At 43.1% G+C, this 20,967-nt stretch overlaps 1 protein-coding gene across 1 annotated transcript in view; it reads left to right on the forward strand.

Annotated features, from left to right (window-relative positions):
- Positions 1-15,624, forward strand: part of AKNAD1 (AKNA domain containing 1) — a 37,615-nt gene extending 21,991 nt beyond the window's left edge. The window contains exons 8-15 of the mRNA XM_032881584.1: positions 2,572-2,652; positions 2,741-2,832; positions 5,655-5,752; positions 9,816-9,938; positions 10,034-10,141; positions 12,403-12,481; positions 14,568-14,697; positions 15,457-15,624. Of these exons, the coding sequence (XP_032737475.1) occupies positions 2,572-2,652; positions 2,741-2,832; positions 5,655-5,752; positions 9,816-9,938; positions 10,034-10,141; positions 12,403-12,481; positions 14,568-14,697; positions 15,457-15,588 (843 nt within the window). The 3' untranslated portion in view covers positions 15,589-15,624. The remainder of the gene's footprint in view (positions 1-2,571; positions 2,653-2,740; positions 2,833-5,654; positions 5,753-9,815; positions 9,939-10,033; positions 10,142-12,402; positions 12,482-14,567; positions 14,698-15,456) is intronic.
- Positions 15,625-20,967: the final 5,343 nt, after the last annotated feature.

Genomic DNA, 20,967 nt, shown 5'->3' on the forward strand with positions numbered 1-20,967 from the left:
CTTGTTTCCCACTCTCAGAGCTCAGGAGACACTTGCCTGGGGTACCTGTTCCAGATCAGGGCTTCTCCAACTTCGGTGCGTCCAGGAATCGTGTGTTAAGCTTCCTCCATGCAGGCTTTGATTCGGTGGGTCTGAGGTGAGCCTGCAATTCTGTGTTTCTAACAAGCTCCCAGGTGATGCCAGGGCTGCTGGTCTGGGGCCCACAGCTTGAGATTATTTCATTATGAATGAGTTGGAAGTACTGTGGGTCTGAAAGGAGAGTGACGAAAGTATAATGTTGGTTCAGAGCTCACAGTTGGCAAAGACTTGACAGAAGAAGAGCTGGAAGCTTAGGAAGGTGAGGAGACTTGCCGGGGACAAATGTCAGGGGACACTGGTTCCCAGGTCTCCCAGTTCAGGTGGAGGGCACCTGCCTACATTCTGCTCATGTAAATCTGCCTTGTCTGTGAAGTGGAGGGGTACCCCTCTACCCTTGAAAGTGAGAAGTGATCAAAGAAAACACAGGGGCAAATTCTTTAATTTTTAAATTATAAAAACAATTTATGCTTATTGGAAAACAAATGAGAAGACAAAGTATAAGGAAGAACATTTCACAGAGAGAAAAATCATAGCTAATATGTTAGTGTGTATCTGTCCAGTCTTTTTTTTCTGCAGACACAGACACATTTTTGCAAAACTGGGATCATGCTATATAGTTGTATGATGCTTTTTTTTCTTTTAACATTTATCACATGCACCTCAACAATCATGTAGAATGAATCTACAGCTTCATTTTTAAGGGCTGCATTGTATTTCATTACCAAGTCATTTAACCAATCCCTTATTGATGGATATTTGTTTTTTTCCAGTTCTTTGATATAACAAACACTACTTTGGGAACATCATTTTATATGCAAGCTTTGGGCCATACTCGATTATTTCCTTAGACTAAAAACTTAGGAGTGTAGTTAAAGAGGCAGAGTGAAAATTCTGATAAACTGGCCCTTAGCAAGGTGTGTCAGGCCCCAGCTGTACATCGGAAAGGAGCTGTGTCCCCCATCTCCCCAAGCCCACCCCGGGAATCTTTTTTTTCTTTTTTTCAACCTTTGTCAAAGTGGTAAGTGAAACTGGTATCTCATTGTTTTCACCTGTATTCCTCTGTGAAATTTAACTATTTTCATATGTTTCTTGGCCATTGCCACCTCCTCTTTGGCAACATCAACATTTTAACTATTTGCAAAACCAAAACCGCAGCCCCCTTCTTTTAAAGGCAGACAAGTTGGAAAATATTAGGAACAAATAATGTTCAATATTGAGATTTTTATTATACAAAGGACTCTGACGGGTTCACAAAGGAGCAGGAAGATTGTGGCTAAGAACACAAGGAGAAGGGGAGAGTTCAATCCCAGTTCTGCCACTTACTCTCTGTGACCTTGCCAAGTGGCTGAAATTCTCTGAGCCTCAGGATGCCAGGATGGCGAGAAGGAACAAAGGGGCACCTGGCCCAATGAGCAGTCAACAAATGGTTGTTTTTGCTAGTAAGGAAACACTGAAAATCTCCAAAGAAGTGATGGACAAAGGAGATGAACTGAAAGTCACAAGTAGGAAACACAGCCAATAAATAAGCACATGGGGAAATGCTTTTCTCCTTTAATAACAGAGGCAATAACATGAGGTGCCACCTCCCTGCTTTTTAAATTAACAAAAGCATTTTCAAGGATAATTCCTGAGGCAGCAGAGGGTGTGCTCAAACTGAGCTGCCCACATTGTTGGCGGCTGTGTAATTCTTACAGCGTTTGCGGAAAGCAATTTGGCAACAGGTATCATCACACAAACATGTTCACAACCTTTGACCTACACATTTCCTAAGGAAGTAATTCAAAATATGGAAAAAGCTATCTGTACAATGATGCTTGTGCCAGCATTGTTTATAATGGGGCAAGAAAAGCACATTTTCTGTTTGCAGAAAGGGTAAAACTGTAGTAAAAAATACACTCTGGGTGGTGTCAGGCCTTTTGGTGAAGTAGTGTCATTTTTCTGTGTTAAAAAGGACATATAAACAATAATTTCAGCCTCTGAATAGTCCCTAAAGCCTGTTTTAATTTGTAGTTGAATGCAGTTCTTTGGAAAAGCTCTTAGAGCTCTAGGAAGAGTGGTCAGATTGATGGATTTAAAAATTATCTTCCTAAATCTGTTCATCCTCCTGCGGAGCCTGGGGTAATTCCAAACTAAGGAAAAAAAAAAGGGGTAAAGTATTTTCTCATCTATATACTAGATTTTTAAAAAAGATTTATATATATATATATGTATATATATATATATATATATATATATATATATATATATATATATAATATCAGACAGAGATCACAAGTAGGCAGAGAGGCAGGCAGAGAGAGAGAGGAGGAAGCAGGCTCCCCACTGAGCAGAGAGCCCAATGCGGGGCTCGATCCCAGGACCCCGGGATCATGACCCGAGCCGAAGGCAGAGGCTTTAACCCGCTGAGCCACTCAGGTGCCCCTATAAACTAGATTTTTAAATGTTTGGAGAATGCGAGAGGCCAAGCCAGTGTTGAAATCTTCTCTCTTTAAGCCCCAGGCCATTACAGCACAGACCCCACCGAGGGAGAAAGGGGAGAAATCAGAGACATCCGAGGGAAGGAGTCCTGAAGTGGTGAGTTCAGCTGCCTCTGTGCGTGAGCGGTGGCGGCCTGAGTCACTTCCTTGCGCACAGCCACATCTGTGTGTGCTTTGTGGTGCAGGAGAACCCCAACAACACCTCGGGAAACCAGGACCGAGACCACGCGCAGATGACCAGTCCAAGCTGTGCATTTTGCCACGGGGTTCTTGAATGGTGAGGGCTTCTTGCTGCTGAATCCCTAGGATGGGTGGGAGCCAGAGCCAGGATGATAGCTCCAGGGAGAGTGGGCGTCAGATGAAATGAACAGATGCCAGCAAACCGCTGGCTAAGTTTCAGAATCACAGATCGCAGGGCTGGGCAGGCCCCGCCTCCCTCCCCATGCACAAATCGCTCTGGCGGTGGTTCTCCAGTGGGGTGAGCATCAGAGTCATGGGGAGATTGTCAAATAATGCGCACACTTCAACTTCACCTCCTGTGTCAGCCTCACCGGGACTGGAGCGCTGGTAGGAATACTTCTTTTAAATCTGCTCCAGTGATTCTCAGAAGTTCCCCTGGTTAAGAATCGTAGCTACAGCACACACGAAGGGTGGCTGATCCTGTAGGCTCTGTCAGAACATTACCCAAAGGGGTGAATATCGTGCACCATTTGTAGACGAGCTCCTGGTGAGGAGTGAAAATCTGCCCTTTCCCTCCTTCTGTCCCCAGTCCCACTAGAAATAAACCTAATTCCACCTCTCAGGGTTCACTTCTCCCCATTCTTGAGCAAGAAATCTTCCAGAGGTTAAGAAGTTGTAAATTGTGTAAAAAAAAAAAAAGCTATCGATGTAAAATCCCAAGGAGAAATCCTTAATGTTCTTGAAACTTTACTTGGCTCGCTCGTTAGCCCATGTGGATTCAGAATCATTTATTTGCAGCTTCTGTCAGTTAGTGAGAGGCGTCACCTATATGCTCAGGAAGTATCCTGGATGCGGGCCAAAGCTGGGCTAACTTACCTTGGAAAGGTCAAGAGTCAAGGAGGGAGGAGATGTTTAGCAACTATTATTACATACACATAATAGGCTCTAATAGAAGCAGATGACAAGGTCTGAAGTTGGAAAGGATTCCACCAAGGGAATGGGCGCTTGTCCTAAGTGAGTGTCCGCCTCCCCTGCCACCCCCCCCCAACAAAACAGAAGGGTGTTTGTGCTAAAAATGACCATGCATCATCTGGTGTGGACAACTGCTTTAAACCAACATGCCAGTCATCAGCTTTGACTCTCCTTTAAATATAAGGGGCAGTAATGATGCCTACTCTCTGAGACACCCCATGCCCACTATTTTTATTTATTGAATGAAACCAAGGTTTTGGAATTTTTAAAATTGTATTAAGTATAATAACAGTTTGATGTTAAAAAAATGTTTTGATTAAGCATGCGACGTATTGAATGCTTCTCTTCCAAAGTCCTAGTCTAGACCCTACAGATACTTTTAAGTACCAAGTCAGGGACCGATGTTCCAGACTAAATTTTCTCTTTTATGACAGGCAAGAGGGAAGGAAAAGCACAGCCGAGTGTGATGATCAGATCTAACAATGAATGTATGACTGGGATACATTCATTTACAAATTGAAATTTATAAATGTATAAATTGATTTATAAATTGAAATCTTGGTGAACTACATAATACCTGAGGGATTAATTGAAGAAAGGACTACATACACTCTTTATTTTTCTAGAAGATTAGATATCTCTCAGGACATTGCTTTATGAAGTTTGCTGATGTTCGAGGGATATTTATATATATGCAAATAGATGATAAATATGCCACAAATAAAATGCATATCCCTTTGTGCTATGTCTGAAGCAGGATTTTGGATTTAAGAGTACACTTTAGCTACTCTGTCCTTTTGGGAACCTGTCTCCTCAAATAGAATCGTCCTTAGCTTTTATGTTTGGCAAGAAGATTTTAGTGCACAAAGAAGCTTAAAAGAGGCAGAAAAAGAAAGTCATGTGTGGGACTGAACTCTCTTGAAAGAGATCCAAGTTTTCCACTTTGGAGAGCAGATGTTCAAATGCCCCGAAGGCAGAGGGTGGAGACAGAAAATGAGGTGTGAGAAAATATGTGAGTCAGGAGGATAGCATGTTTTTCCAAGGGGAGGGGAGGGACCCAGCTTCTCAGCCCCCAGCCCCACCAACTCCAAGCACAGGGCCCCTCTCCACCAGAGGTCAGCGGGCCTGGGTGCGGTTGAGGGGTGCTGCATATGCCAAGCAACGCCTGGGGCTCCTCCTCCTGTGCCCCACCCTGGTACCCCATTCCCCTCTCCTCTTTCCTTTCACCAGCTGTGTCTAGGACATCAAGGGCACAATGCCTTCCACACTAAGAACAAGCAACTTTCCTGGAGGGCTATTACCGTACCTCAGGGGCTGAGCGAGGGCTTTATTAAGAATTGTGATGGATTAGAATTTCTCTGAAGGAGTTAGAATTTCCGTGAAGAAGGAGGGAGGATGAAGCGAAAGACAGGTCAGAGAAAGTGTCCTGGTAAAAGACACCTGGAAGAGATCTTTCTGGTGCCCCCTGGTGGCCTTGTACAGCTGAAATCCAGCTTGCTGGATGTTCTGGACACATTCAGCTTGCATGTGTGGAGCCAAAGCCATGTGACCCAATACTGACAGGGAGCACAGCTTCTTCCCCTGAAAAGAGTTGATTTTGAGACATGAATATGAAGAAAACTCCAAATTTTACAATTCCATGCTTCAAATTTCTACATTGCATGTGTGTGCATGGTGATTAGATATTGTCCTCTGGGGAACAAAACAGATTTATTTTTTAACATTTAGTATACATATTCTTACTAGGCCAGGTGGTGCTGGGTATGGTTTCTTATAGTGAAGCTTTCCAAAAGGGAGGCAGAGGGATCTCTGTGTTGAGGACAAGACGCTACCTCCTGCATCGTCCCAGGCTCTGATACAAGAAATTTAACATTTCAGTTTTACCAGCATGCTCACAATCTCTAGAAGTGGGCTTAAAGTTTATGGGATCTTATGCACCTTTTATAGGAAGGAAAACACGGAGAAAAAAGGGCACAGGAGGACCAACTGTGGAAGGTGTCCCCCCGCCATTCAAGAAAAGTCCCTGCATGCAGATTCGATTCACAGTAAGTTGAGGGGCCTGGGGAGGTGGGGGCTCCATCCTCAAGGTCCCCCTCCATGGGTCTGCTCCCTGCCGGCAGACCATCTGCCAGACCAAGCAGCTTTACCCAGATGTGGGGGTTGCAGATTGTATGTTTTTGGCACTATGTAAAAAATTAATAATGGAATAGATTCAAATGGATCAAATGTGGTCAGACGGGGTGAGAGCGCCCACCTGTGTCTGTGCGGGAGTCCCAGGACTCCATGTACTCAGTTGTGAGGTGGCCTCAGCTTTGGGTGTCATCCTTCCAGCATGACCCAGAATCCCCACCTGCTAAGCTTCCTGGCCATGGGAGACTTGCTGCCGACTTGTCCATACACATTTCAGAGAAGCAAAGAAAGAGAGCTGGGAGACCGGGAGAGCACGCAGGGCATGGAATTCAATGATATTTTTAGTCAGAGGAGCCTTCCTCCAAAGGTAGTTTAAGCAGAAAAACATCCCCGGGCAGAACCACCCTGGCTGAGGAAGAGGTGAGGCCGAGGCCTGCCTGTTCAGGCAGCTCCCAGCATGAGGGTCCCCACCCGAGCCCGGTCTTCCCTGTTATACACGACAACCCGGAGCCAGAGAGCTAACGAGGCTTGTTTATGCTCTTAAGAGCGATTGGCCAAGAGCCCTTCCTTCAACTTGGTGTTCTTTCTGCTCTGTCATGTGTAGTTACTACTTCTTCTCAGTAGATGATTCATTTTCAATCTCTTTTTTTAAAAGATTTTTATTTATTTGAGAGAGTTACAGGCAGCGAGAGAGCACAAGCAGGGGAAGGGGTAGAAGGAGGAGGAGAAGCAGGGAGCTGAGCTGAGTAGGGACCTGAGCTGACCAGGGAATCTGACACAGGCTCCATCCCAGGGCCCTGGGATCATGACCTGATCATGACCTGAGCCAAAGGCAGATGCTTAAACGACTGAGCTACTCAGGCGTCCCAGTGATTCCTTTCCTAATAGTCATAGTAATGTTTCATTGATTGAACACCTACCAGCTGCTATACCAGGACAGGCTTTCCAAGTGTGGTCAGAAGGCCCAGAAGGTTTCAGCGGGGCTGTGAGGCCCTCTTTCCTAGCTAAGTCCCCGTGCAAGGCCAATACTGCAACCGATTGAATGGAGATGCAGCTGTGGGATCCAGCGCCTTCTGTTACGCCAGATATTCAAGTCACTTGCCAAAACATAAAATACTGCCACTCTTTTAATTTTTAAAGATAGCTCTTTTGGGTCGCCTGGGTGGCTCAGTGGGTTAAGCCTCTGCCTTTGGCTCAGGTCATGATCTCAGGGTCCTGGGATTGAGACCCACATCAGGTTCTCTGCTCAGCAGGGAGCCTGCACCAACCCCCCCATCTGCCTCTCTGCATACTTGTGATCTCTGTCTGTCAAATAAAAAAATAAAATCTTTAAAAAAATAAAAATAAAAATAGCTCTTTTGCATTAAGAACCCATTATTTGGGGGCACCTGGATGACTCAGTGGGTTGAGCATTGGACTCTTGGTTTCGGCTCAGGTCATGATCTCAGGATCCTGGGATGAAGCCCTGTATTGCGCCCTGAGCTCAGTGCAGAGTCTGCTTGTCCCTCTCCCTCACCCTCTGCCCTTCCGCCTCCATGAGCACATGTGTGCTCTCTCTTAAATAAATGAATAAAGCTTTTAAAAACTAAAAAAAAAAAGTTATTTTGTCAGCATGAAATGGTTTACCATTGGTTGTAAATGATGAAATAAATCAAACATTTTTAAATGTTTCAGTTTAAAATTCTACTTGAAAACAAAAAAGCCTTAGGACTGTCAGTTCAGTCTTGGGAAGATCTGAATGATTCTTCACTAGCAAAAATGACTTGAAATTTATAATAGATATCTCTGTACCAGTCCATCTTCAACCAACTGAATGCCATATAACAGTTCTTCTCCAATGCAGGGTGAGATTTTTCACCACAGGTCAAAAAATGGCATATATTATGATATATGATAGATAAAAACTATAATAAGCAAAAGCTCTTTAGGGTTCTTAATTTTAAGAGTGTAAAAGCATTCTGATGTAAAATATTTGAGAACTATTGACATGGTGCATAACATTCAGCAATCCTTACATCCCTGTAAGTAGGAATTATTATCTTTATTTTACAGATAAGGAAATGGAGGCTCTGAGAAATTTAGTAACTTGCCAATCAAAGAGCTGGTGTATTTCTACAGCTGTGTAGTGAAGTATCTCGAAACTTAATGGTTCAAAATAACAAACAAATTCAAACATTTTCAGAATCCCTATGGGTCAGGAACTTGGGAGCAGCTTAGCTGAGTGATTCAGGCTCAAGTTCTCTGATGAGGCTATAGTCAGATGTTGGCCAGTATCGCCATCGTCTGAGGGCATGACTGGGACTAGAGAACCTGCCTCTAAGATGGTTCACTCACATGGCCATTGGGAGGAGGTCTTAGTTCCTCACCATGTGTGCCTCTCCAGTAGGCCCACATTGAATGTCATTATGACATCACAGCCAAGAGATCCAAGAGAAAGACCAAAATGGAAGCTTTGGTGTCTTTTACGACCTAGTTTTGGAAGCTATACATCATCATTATAATTTTGTGAGAAGCAGGTCCTAAATCCAGCTCACACTCAAGGAGTAAAGAATTAGGCTCTGCCTTCTGAAGAACATATTGAAGAATTTGTGGAAAAATTTTTAACCATCACGGCTAACTAGTGGCAGACCCGGACTTCAAACTCAGGTCTATCTGAACCTCATGCCTTTCCACTATACAACCTTCTCAGGGTATGCCCTCAATCCTCTATTGCAATTTTCTTGAGTTATGGATTGAGAAGGAATTCAATGACTATTTTTTTAAGGATTATATTTATTTATTTATTTGAGAGAGAGAGAGAGGATGCACAAGTGGGGGGAGAGGCACAGAGGGGAGGGAGAGAATCTCCAGTAGACTCCACACTGAGCATAGAGCCCGACTCAGAGGGCTTGATCTCATGACCCTGAGATCATAATCTCAGCCAAAACCAAGAGTCAGATGCTCCACCAACTGAGCCACCTAGGCGCCCCTCAGTGGCTACTGACTGAGAATATGGAGAAGAAAAAACATCTCTAGAGCTCATTCCATTGTGACTTATTCTTTGAAAGATAATGTTACAAATGAGCATAATCACCAGAGCGGTGAAGCAGGTAGCATTGGCAGAGACTTTGTCCCCTGGTCTCATCCCTCCTGGAGCTGAGATGTTGCTTGGACACCCAAGCCTGATGTACTCATCCATCTGGCGCAGGCCCTCACACTCTAGCCTTACCTGGAGGGCTCCATGGTCCACAGCCTGCGAGGTTCTAGACCTGCGTTAGATATACAGGCTGCTAGCCTCTGTGGCATGTATAAAGACAGAGCTATAATTCAGTTGCCCATATCGGCGTATGGATTTGATGTAAAGAAAAACCATCTTTCCAACTGTCTGGGCGACAAAGCACAAGCTCTTGGCCACAACAGGGTCTGAGAAAAGAATGTGGGTGTATCAGGGCAAATCTGGAAAAATATCCATCTTGCATTTTTAAAAAAAGGATTTTATTTATTTGACAGACAGAGATCACAAGTAGGCAGAGAGGCAGGTAGAGAGAGAGGGGGAAGCAGGCTCCCTGCTGAGCAGAGAGGCCGATGCAGGGCTCAATCCCAGGACCCTGGGATCATGACCTAAGCCGAAGGCAGAGGCTTTAACCCACTGAGCCACCCAGGCGCCCCTCCATCTTGCATTTGTAGTTGATTCTGTGGGCCACATTCTCACAGACCCATCAATTCCACAGACCTTCACTAAGCACCACCATGTGCAAGGAAAATCTTAAGACTTTCATATCAGATCTGTTCCTTATCAAAACATCTCTCGGTTGTCATAAGAGGATTCTGAACATCATCCCGAGGCTGGCAGCTCCCCTTGGGAACACAACTGGGGAAGTGGAACACTCTGGCAACCAACTACATACCTGGAGAGGTTCGAGCTCTACTCTCCACACCACATTTTATGACTCTGATGAAGAAACTCACACTTTCTTTGTGTAACTTGGGCTTTTTCAGGTTCTGATGCAGGCCCCAGCTGCTCTTCTCTTTCTGGGACTGGACTGCAAAGTAATCAGTGTGAGATCTGTGGCACTAAGAGTCATAATTCCAGAAGAGTCTGTGGCAAAAAGCCACTTGAAGGTGAGCATGACAAAGGTGCCTTGCAAGGAAGGCGTTAAGTGGGGACGGCTATTGTTTGCCAGCAATGAGTTGTATTTTTCATCTTTTCTTTTTAGAATTTCATTACAAATACAACATGCCAGGACAGAATTACTTAAATCCTAATGAAAGAAGTGCCTTTGTCAAGCTCTGCTTTTTAAACGAAAATAAAAATTCTTCACCTTGTAAGTACATCTGCTGCACGATCTCATCTTGTAAGCAGGGTGGTCTCCCAGGCATGTGGGACCTGCATCATACCGACCACTGCTTCCCTTTGGGGTGGGGGATGCCCTGCCCTTTCCAGTCTGCTCCTTGGTTCTCCAGTACTCACCTGAGGCTCTTGCATCCTGGATGGCCAGAGGCTGGGCCAGGGCTGGGAGACAGGAAATCCTGGCAATAAAGGACCTTGAAACTTATCAAGTGCTAACTCAGTGTAAGTAGGTAACAAATGGTAAATATTTACTATACAAATGACCAACCGAAAAGTTGCCACTAGTATTGCTATTATTCAGGAGCGGTGAAAGCTTTAAATATGTCCCTACTAAAAGTTGGCATGTAAAAAACCAGACTATTTTTACACTCCTTAAACATCATTTTGCTAATTTCAACGCAAAATTTTGCTGTCATTGGAAAAAATTAAAAGCCCACAAACATTTATTTATAAAGATGAGTAAGACACGGCTCCTCCCTCCCCAAGGAGTTCTATGAAAGGAACTCATCCCCAAAAAAGTAAAGTTCATGGCCAAATGTGGTGCTAGAATTGTAAAGTCAGAGTGTGCTAAGGGAACAAAAGGGAAGGAAGGAAATACTCCATGTTTTGCTTCTGAATGGCAGCCATATCAGGTTCTTTAACATCCTCTCCTTGTGGGAAACCTCCAGCGCTTTCTCTCCTTATCTGTGGACAGTGCATCAGGGAGAATGTTTCTTATCTTTCACAATTGCCAATTTCCGAGATGAAAGAATGCCATTTACCAGATTGAACTCAGCTGTGTGCCCCCCATGTCCCCAGCTGCAAAATCCTTCAAGTGGATGTGTTCTGTCAAGATGACAGCCACTAAAACTCTGCAGAAGTAACAGAGCAGATTTTTTACTATCTCCTTGGCCTTTGGGTTTATAGCCCATGAGACTTGTCATTCCAATACATGAGGGAATGAGGGGTCAACTGAGTCACTGGAAGTGTGACTTTGAGCCACATTACTAACTGTACAGTGGCCGAGAGGGTGGAAGTCTTAGAGAGGTATTGCTCAACATTGAAAAGAACCTTCCAGAAATTGGAATGGAGTGGGCTGTTGTGGGAGGTTGTGAGCCCCATCTGCAGAGATGTCTCTACAGATCCCATCCGGAGACAATGTACTTTGTCAGGATGTGCAAATCTGCAGACCAGACTAGAACTGGAGCAGATGACCCTATGGTCCCTCCCCAACTCTGAGTTTCTATGTTTCAAATAAAATCTAAAATTGTAGACTAGCACAGGATTAAGACTAAACTCATTAGTATCTCTGCTCATCACAACTTAGGTTTGGGTGGTCAACATGTCTAATTTGGACCTTCTGGCTTCTGCTCTGCCTTCCATGTCTGAGCGACAATGTCTCCCAGTTCCCTTGTCAAATGGGATCCTCCTGAGGGGGAGTGAAGCCTAGCTATGAGACTGGTGAATAAGACAGGAGACCTGGGAAGGAGAACCAGCAACAGAGAAGGCAGACTTATTGGCCACTACTCTTCTTTCTTCCTTTCCCTGGCTTTCTTGTCTTCCATGGTGCCTTTCCTATGTTTATTTATTTATTTATTTTTGTTTAGTCTCTATTTTCTGGAATTGTCTTAGTAACATAATTTAGTTTCTGACTCCTAGAAACCTTGCTCCTGTGTTTGGAGAAGACATCAATCCCCATCAAAGGGATAATCCTTCCACTTGTCAGATGAAGTAGTTGAGTCCACAGAAGCTGGACGGCATGCTCAGGTGTCACACAGCTAGCTCCCAGCAAACCTAAACCTAGACTCCTGGTCTCATGGCTACTGATAAAACCCCCATTAAAGGTTGATTTCCTTAAGATAAATGAGTTAAATTTCTTTTCCTGAACTCAGAATACCTGATAGAAAGTTCTTTGTTTTCTATGTTCCCCAATTTTCTTCTTAAAATTTCATGAAATATTTCACACAGAAAAGTCTGGGAAATGATACCCATATATCTACCATTTGGGGATCATTTTTTAAAAAGATTTTATTTATTTATTTGACAGAGAGAGATCACAAGTAGGCAGAGAGGCAGGCAGAGAGGGAGGAGGAAGCAGGCTCCCTGCCGGGCAGAGAGCCTGATATGGGGCTCAATCCCACAAGCCTGGGATCATGACCTGAGCCAAAGGCAGAGGCTTTAACCCATTGAGCCACCCAGGTGCCCCTGGGGATCATTTTTGATGCTCTGAATTTAATCATAGCTAACATCTTTCAGCTCGTTCAAAGGCAGAATGGATCTGTTCCCAGACACTGAATCCAAAATCCTCTCATGAACATGAGCCCATACCAGGAATGTAAGTATTATTTTATTATTAACAATAACAAATATGACTACCCACTAGTTGGGTACATACAATGTGCTTAGTGCATGAAATTACTTGGCCCAAGATCACCTAGATCATAAGTAGTTGAGCCAAGATTCAAATGAAAGTATGGCTAATACTTCAAACATACATGTATTCATTCAACAAGTATTTGAGTGTTAACATCAAGGTCCTGTGCCAGGTTCTTAGGACACAGTGAAAAATTAAACTACTGTCCCTGACCTCATGGAAGTTACTTTCCTGGTAGAAGAGCCAGTCTTTGTAAGTCCAAAAAGAGGGTGTACGGAGTACCATTACCTAATTTGGGGTTATCCACCAAAGGATAAATGTGAATCAATTAGCAAGGGGGTGTAAAGGTAAGAGTGAAGCCATTCCAGTTTAAGAGAGCTTGCTGGAGTAGGAAGGCCCCTTGGCAAATTCCAGAACAGTGCAGTGGCTGTGTCTGTGGGGCATGAGGGCTGGTGAGGGGAAGCTGGTGGGATGGGCAGGGCGAGACCATGCAAGGGCTTGTAAGCTACAGGAAGGATTTCAGACTTTTGAGTATAATAAGCCAATGAAGTTTTTAGCCAGGGCATTTTTAAAGTTTCCTAGTGTTTTTAAAAGATCATTCTAACTACTAAATGAGCAGGAATGGAGTAGAGGAGTCAAGGATTGGAGCACAGAGGCCAAGTAAGAGGCTGGTACAATAGTCCAAGTGAGATGATAGTAGCTTGGCCAAGAGTGGTAGAGGAGAGAGAGAGGTCTAGTATCCAAGAGCTATTTAGGAGGCAGAATCAATAGTGTAGCAGAGTGGTTAATAGTTCAGGCTCTGCGCTCATTCACTCGGTCTGAACTCATTAGCTACTATCATAATGCAGTGTAGTGTTTAAGAATGTGGTCTCTGGTGATGTCTTGGGTTTGCACCTTCGTTCTGTGTCCTTGAGCTGGTTGCCTGACTTCTGACTGCCTCCCTTTCCTCACTATATTTCCCCATTATTCCCCAAATGGGAATCATAATAGTACCAAACTCATTGAGGATTGGGTCAATACATATAAAGCACCTGGAAAAGTACCTGGCATTCAGCAAGTGATGGCTGTTATTGTTGATCATGGTGACCGACTGGATGTGGGGAGACAGAGGACTCTGAAGCCCACACCCTTCCCATTGCACCACATTGCCTTGCCCTGCCTGGAGTTTTTCATTAGCTAGGGGCTCCCGATGCTGACACTCTCTGATGCTCTCAACTGGATGGTAGATCCAAAGTATTAAACTAACCTGTAGAACCAAGTCATGTGAATGTGGTAGGGGAGAGGAATGAAGGGGGGCTTCGGGTCATAGCATTTGGAGCCACTTTCTGGAGATGACTGCTGCAAGTGTTGTATGTACCAGCGAAGTACTGCTTAACAGAAGGAATCTCAAGCCAGGGGGAATGTGAGGATGAATCCACGGCCCATGTGTCAACAGGCAAGATCTTGTGGCATCCCTTAGGTCCACTACTCATGGTTGTGCAAAGCATAACACCAGGCAGTGCCCTTTGCATAGACTGTAAATGAAACCTCCCAGAGCTATGCAGTGCACAACTGAACAACAGTTACATGGTGACAGTGGCCCCCATTATTCACCCAGCCCATCAAGAGACAGAGTGATACTTATAGTTTAGTAGTCCAGGGGAGCTGTTTAAAGAGGTGCTGCTTTTATCTTTCTACTGCTGCTGCCTCCTTGCTCTAAACTCACTGGTGCTAGATGAACTCAACTCAAAGTGCCTGCAATTGGCAGATTTGTGTGCATTTGTTTTATAAATATGCAGGGTAGAAGGCTGGCTTGAAAAATAATGAAAACTGAATAAAAGTCGGAGTTTTGCCTCTTTCTGTGCCAACGGAAGACATTCTGGGAGAAAAAACCCTTCATGGTCATGGAACAAATTATTTCTGTGGTCAGCCACAACAGGACTATGAGAGCTACAAAAGGCAGATACTGCACAAACTCCTCACCCCCAACACACACACAGTCATTCCTGAACCACCACAGAGCTAGAGGGAGAGGGGAGCTTTATACAATTATGCTTTTGCCTTCCAGAAACAATCTTAAGGTTTTCATGACCTTTAATTCAGACCTTGTTACCCCCTCACCCCATTTCCACTTCTGCAGGATTTTGGGAAGCAAGTCCTTAAGCAACTTTGGCAGTATCGAAGAAACAGAATCTGAGGTGAGGAACTTCAGGAAAAAAAACATTCTAGAATCCTTGCAGCTTGTAAGTATGGTCTTGACCACAAAACTGATGGCTTTTAAATTATTACATTATGGGGGGACCAGAAAACGCTCCACTAAAATCAACTTGTGCTCAGCACTAACATAAAGACACACAGCCTGAGCAGCTACATAGTTTGTATTATTCCTAAATTGGTTCCAAGGGAAATTTCCTGGAGAAAGTGTTTTGTGGGTGGTGCCTCAGCTGCAGGATCCCTTGGGCCGGGAGTGCAGGCAGCGGCTTGTTTCCAGCCGCTCACAAGTCTGTTCCAGTGACAGCGGGGTTAGAGCCCCCTGCAGTTCCCTATTTTCCAGTCAAATCCCAGGCCATTTTCAAATGCTTCCAACACAAGCACTAGTCTCCGTGGGTCCCCTCTCAGGGGTTATGACCCTTCCGTCTCCTTTGACGACCCCCAAGAGCTTGCCTTCTTTCTCACAGATCTCTTCCTCTGTGGCCGGGCAGCGACCCAGCAGGTTGCTGATCTCGCCCTCTGAGTCACATTCATTGGTCACGTGTTGGGTGGGTTTTTTTTTTTTTTTTTTCTGTCCCTTTCCCTAAAAAATATATTCCATCTCAGACCAGTTACCTAGGAAACCAACCGTCAAAAACAGGAATAGACTGGGTGGGAAAATTCCACCTTGCAATGTTTAATAATGAGATAACCCAATGAACAGAAACAGTAACTTTAAATAAAATGTGTGGATTTTTCCTCTGTAGATTTTAAACTTGTCTTTGGATCATGCCCTAAGGACAGCAACCATTTTGAAAGAAACCACTGATCGAATGATTAGAACTATTGCAGAAGATCTTGCCAAAGTAAAGAGATGGAGGAATCAACTGAAATACTAGTTCAACCCAAGGCAACTGAGGACTTAAAAAAGAAAAGAAATGCAAAGAAAACTTGATTTTCCTCCCCAAAGTATCTTCTTATACCATTTAGGAAGGTGACTTTCTAGAGAAAACAGCAAAACCATGGGGGCGGGGGAGGCACACAAAGTGCTTAAAAGGAAAAAAACAATGGACCCTGATTCTTAAAATTGAATCAACAAGTATTTATTTTAAAATAAATCTATTATTCCTAATTCCTAATAAAAAAAAAATCAAAGCAATAAACTAGGGGCACCTGGCTGACTCCATGGGAAGAGCATGCGACTCCTGATCTCAGGCTCAAGAGTTTGAGCCCCACCTTGGGTGTAGAGATTATTTAAAAAAATAAATAAATAAATAAAAAAGAATAGAACCAAAATATACTTTTGCCTATTAGTATGGCAAAAACTAAAGTTTAGAAAAGCCAGTGTCAGCGAGGTTGGGGGTGACAGATGCTTTTGTACCCTGGGAATGGAAGTGTAAATTGGTGTAACCTGGGGGGAAGGGAACTTGGTATCAAATCCTACAAATGTAAAAGCACTTACCTTTTGAGCAGCAACCCCACTATTAGAAATTACTTCCTAGGGAACTCACATAATAGGCCATGGTATTACGCAGGGGTGGCCACTGGAGCACAGATGGGAAGAGCCCCCAAATGGAACTCATCTAATACCCCCCGTGGAGATTCATAAATAACAGTCATGCAGTTAGGGCTCTGTAGCTGCGGAAAAAAATGAGGCAGATTATCTTGCAAGATAGTGAAAGAAAGCAAGAACGATCAATAATACATGCAGTGTGCCCTCATTTGTGTATGTTTTTCAAAGGGCATTCATATTTTCTGGGACAATACACAAAACTATTCAGTGGACCTCTAGGAAATGGAACCTGGGTGTCATTCAGGGAAGGAAGAATCTTTACTTTTACTTTCTGTACAGTATGAAATTCTTATGTTTATAATGTGAACTATGTGAAGATCTCCTAAAGTCAGATGCAAAAATGTTAGTCCTAGATTAATTTGGGACAAAAGTGAAGACAATTCTCTAAAACTATGGACCAGGGATTAACTAAATGTATATAGCATTTTGTGTAGACCGTCAGAACAAGACATTTTTTTTGTTTTAAAAAAATTTTTTATGGGGTGCCTGGGTGGCTCAGTGGGTTAAGCCTCTGCCTTCGGCTCAGGTCATGATCCCAGGGTCCTGGGATCGAGCCCCACATCAGGCTCTCTGCTCCACAGGGAGCCTGCTTCCTCCTCTCTCTCTCTGCCTGCCTCTCTGCCTACTTGTAATCTCTGTCAAATAAATAAATAAAATCTCTTAAAAAATTTATTATTATTTATTATTTTTGCTTCTTTAAGACTGGTTTATAACCTCTTTCATGACAGAGCAGCCCAAGATTGGCTCTTTCCCTGCTTCCTGAGGTCTCTATTCACTCCAGTCAACAATTTCCAACCCCCAGAGCTTTAGTCAGTGGTAAGCAGAGTTGATCCATCCCCACTTTGAAGATTTTTGTGGCCAAGGCAGCTGCTATTTGTCTAGCTGGCTGGAGAATGGGCTACTTTTAACTTTAGGGCTTGGGAATTGGTTTAGAGTGCCTTAGAAGAGATAAAGCAGAGGCCAGACGGAAGAGATCTCTGACTTTGTGGCTGAAGGTACTTTAAGTCTTGGCACCATAAGGAAGAGAGTGAAGATGGGTAGTAGCATTTTAAAAGAGGGAGCTTAAACTGTACATATGCTAATAGGCTTCTAGATTTATCACTAACCTAAATTTAATCACAATTTGATAACTTGTTTTGTGTGCCAAGCATCACTATCCTGTCCCCAAGGTTAAAATTAAACTTCTCAGGGCGCCTGGGTGGCTCAGTGGGTTAAAGCCTCTGCCTTCGGCTCAGGTCATGATCCCAGGGTCCTGGGATCAAGCCCCGCATCATCGGGCTCTCTGCTCAGCAGGGAGCCTGCTTCCCCCTCCCTCTCTCTGCCTGCTTCTCTGCCTACTTGTGATCTCTGTCAAATAAATAAATAAAATCTTAAAAAAAAATTTAAACTTCTCTGAAGGGTTCAAGGGTTCTCGTACAAATCATTCGCTCTTAACCTTTTCTGGGTTCAACCCTCTTTGAAAAACTACTGAAAGCTATGGACTCTCCCTACCCCATGCTCCCCTCTTACAGGGAAAAGGGATGTAAGAACACACACAATTTTTTTTTTAAAGTTCATGGACACCTGAAGCAAATCCATGGAACCTAGGCTAGAAAGGACCACCACAAATGAATGTTCCTAAACCCTCAACTAACCTTTAAAGTAACTTAACTACCGTAATCACTTATTTAAAAATATGGCGCATCTCTGCTTTATTAAACTATGATTGAGGATTATCACTGCAATGTGCTTAACCCAAGAAACAGAAACAGGGCAATGTCCTTAAGAATTTCTGGAAAAGTGCTAGGCTCGAATTTACAAAGATGACTTTATATTTACTGACCATGTAGGCTTCGCTGTCTCCTCCCTTCTTTGTGTAAATTTTAACTGCAGTAAGAGACCAGAAAAACCAGCTCATTAGCTAAAAGTCATTGCATCTCTAACATGGAGTCAAGGGGTTCACTGTTGCTGAGAGCAGCGGGTGGCAGCTCCACTGTCCAGAGGCCTCTGTGTTCTTCCAATGTGTAGCTGTGCTCTGGTGGCTTGACGCTGCCAGGAGCAAGAAGCAGGATGAGGGGGAATGCTTTTAATTCTTTAATAAAAAAAATTCTAGCCATTCAGTTTATTAAGTCAAACAAATGCAACTCATCTTTTAACACTCCTTTCAACTGTCATCTTATGGTTAAGGATTTAAGATAGACCTAATTCATACTGAATTTGAGTACGCTTAATACACAAAATGTTGTTTTGGTAGTAGAAATTTTGCTGTGGGATGAAGACTTTGTTGTTCCTTTGATTTTAAAAGAAACCTGCGTGCAACCTTACAGAATGCACAAAGGGTTACAAACAACCTACAGTAGAACTAAGTTATAGGGGCATCACATCTTACAAAATGAACTGTCAGGGTCTGGGCCGTTGGGGCTCAAATCCAAGAATTTTTGTGTCTTTGTGAACAGTTGATATTTTTTTGTGACTATGGCTGAGCAATGTGAACCCATTTATAAATCAAGCACATTTCAACAGGAAGCAAAAGTGGGCTTCCAAGATAGTAAATAAATGGTTTCAGCTACTTGTAACAGCAAAGTATCTTTCAGAGGGTCTTATCAGAATCTGTAATTTCTAATTCTGGAGGTGGGAACAGTTTATACCAGGAATTTATGTAAGATGACAACTCATGTCTTCAAATTCAGTAAGAGATTTAGGAAACATGATCTCTCTAATTCTAAGCTTGAAGTATATGTAAAGTGGAGGCCTCAAAGGATCTCACATCACTGTCATAAGACAAAGTATACTATCACTGAGGTGTTAACTAAATGAATGGGCCAGTGTGTGCTGCCATCACACTCTTGGCTCTATTTGCCACAAGGCATTGGATCAGTGTAAATCTCTGTTCCACGTAACTCTGGGCAGAAAGCAAGTAACCAAGATACACAAGGGCCTCATATAAAACACAGGCCCCAAACACCATCCCTTTCACCGGCAATGAACTGTTCCCAGCCATGTACGAACAAGCCTTTCCTCCCCACATGCACACCCAGATTAAATTACATAACCTTTTTTGTGTCCTAGTTTTCTCAGCTTTCAAATGGAGACGGTAACAGTGCCTAGCCTCACAGGATTAAATGAGAAGATTAAATGAGGTAGTATCAGCACTTTGAAATAGTGCCTGGCACATATAAAGCTCTAAGGAAGCACTTGCATGTTATTATTTTGTTACCACCATCTAGTAAACTAGCAAGTTATGAAATGAATATATCAAATCAATAACATTCCTATATAAAAAAATGTTTTGAAAATAATGTAAAAGATCCAATTCACATGGAAGCACAAAAGAAAAATACTATAGCAACTGTGGTACCTATATGAAGAAAAAGAAAGGTTTTCAAGGTCATAAAGATTTGTGTAAATACAAAGACATTCTATATTCCTGAATTTTAAGTTTCAATATTATAGAGCTGTCAATTCTTTTTTTTTTTTTTTTTTTTTTTTTTTAGAGATTTTATTTCAGAGAGAGTAAGAGCAGGGTGAGGGGCAGAGGGAGAAGCAGACTCCCCACTGAGCAAGGAGCCCAATGTGGGACTCAGTCCTAGGACGCTGGGATCATGACCTGAGCCAATAGCAGATGCTTCACCGACTGAACCACCCAGGCATCCTAAACTGTCAATTCTTAAATTAACCTATAAATTTATTGTAAATCTAATGAAAATACTAAAATAACCTTTGGGATTAACAAAATGACGCTACAGTTCATTTAGAAAAATGTACAAGCTAGAAAATCTCTGAAAAATAACAGTGATTTAGTGTGGGTGGAGTAGAGATTATATCTGTCACCCATTAAAATATACCATGAATTAGGAGTATTTGGCTGACTCAGTTGGTGAAGCATGCCACTCTTGATCTCGGGGTCATTAATTCTAGCCCCACGTGTGGTATGATGGCATGGAGCTTACTTAAAATTTTTAAAAAAGATTTTATTTACCTATCTGACAGAGAACGCAAGCAGGGGAAGTGGCATGCAGAGGGAGGGGGAGGAGTAGTCCCACTGAGCTGAGGCTCAATCCCGGGACCCTGGGATCAAGACCTGGCCTGAAGGCAAATGATTTTATTTATATTTTGAGAGAGCAAGGGAGAGAAAGAGCATGAACAGGGGGGAGAGAGAGAGGGAGAAGCAGACTCCCCACTGAGCAGGGAGCCTGATTTGGGACCAATCCCAGGACTCCAGGATCATGATCTGAGCCAAAGGCAGTCGCTTAACCAACTGGGACACCCAGGCGCCCCTGTAAATGTATTATGATTTTCTTAATGTTTTTTTTCTCTTACTTTATTGTAAGAATACAATATATAATATATACAACACAAAATTTGTGCTAACCTACTTTGTTTTCAGTAAGGCTTCTCGCCAACAGCAGGTTATTAGTAGTAAAGTTTTTGAGGGGTAAACAGTATTTCAACAGATTTTCAACTGCACGGTAGAGGTGTGGGGGCAGGGGTCAACACCCCCAAACTCGGCTTTAAAAAGTCAACTATATTAAATGCACAAATACTTTGACCAGCTATGCCATTGCTAGAAATTTATATTATAGAAGTATTTGTGAGTGTTTGCAAAGGTATGTATCCAAACAAGGCAGCATTATATGTAAGAGCAAAACTCTGAAGATGAGTAATATATAAAATTGTGAGGCTACTATGAGGCCAGGTAAAAGGAGAGATTTGAAATGAAGATGTT

The sequence above is a fragment of the Lontra canadensis genome, unplaced genomic scaffold (assembly GCF_010015895.1).
Source record: "Lontra canadensis isolate GAN:19392208 unplaced genomic scaffold, GSC_riverotter_1.0 scaffold75, whole genome shotgun sequence".
NCBI lineage: Eukaryota > Metazoa > Chordata > Mammalia > Carnivora > Mustelidae > Lontra > Lontra canadensis.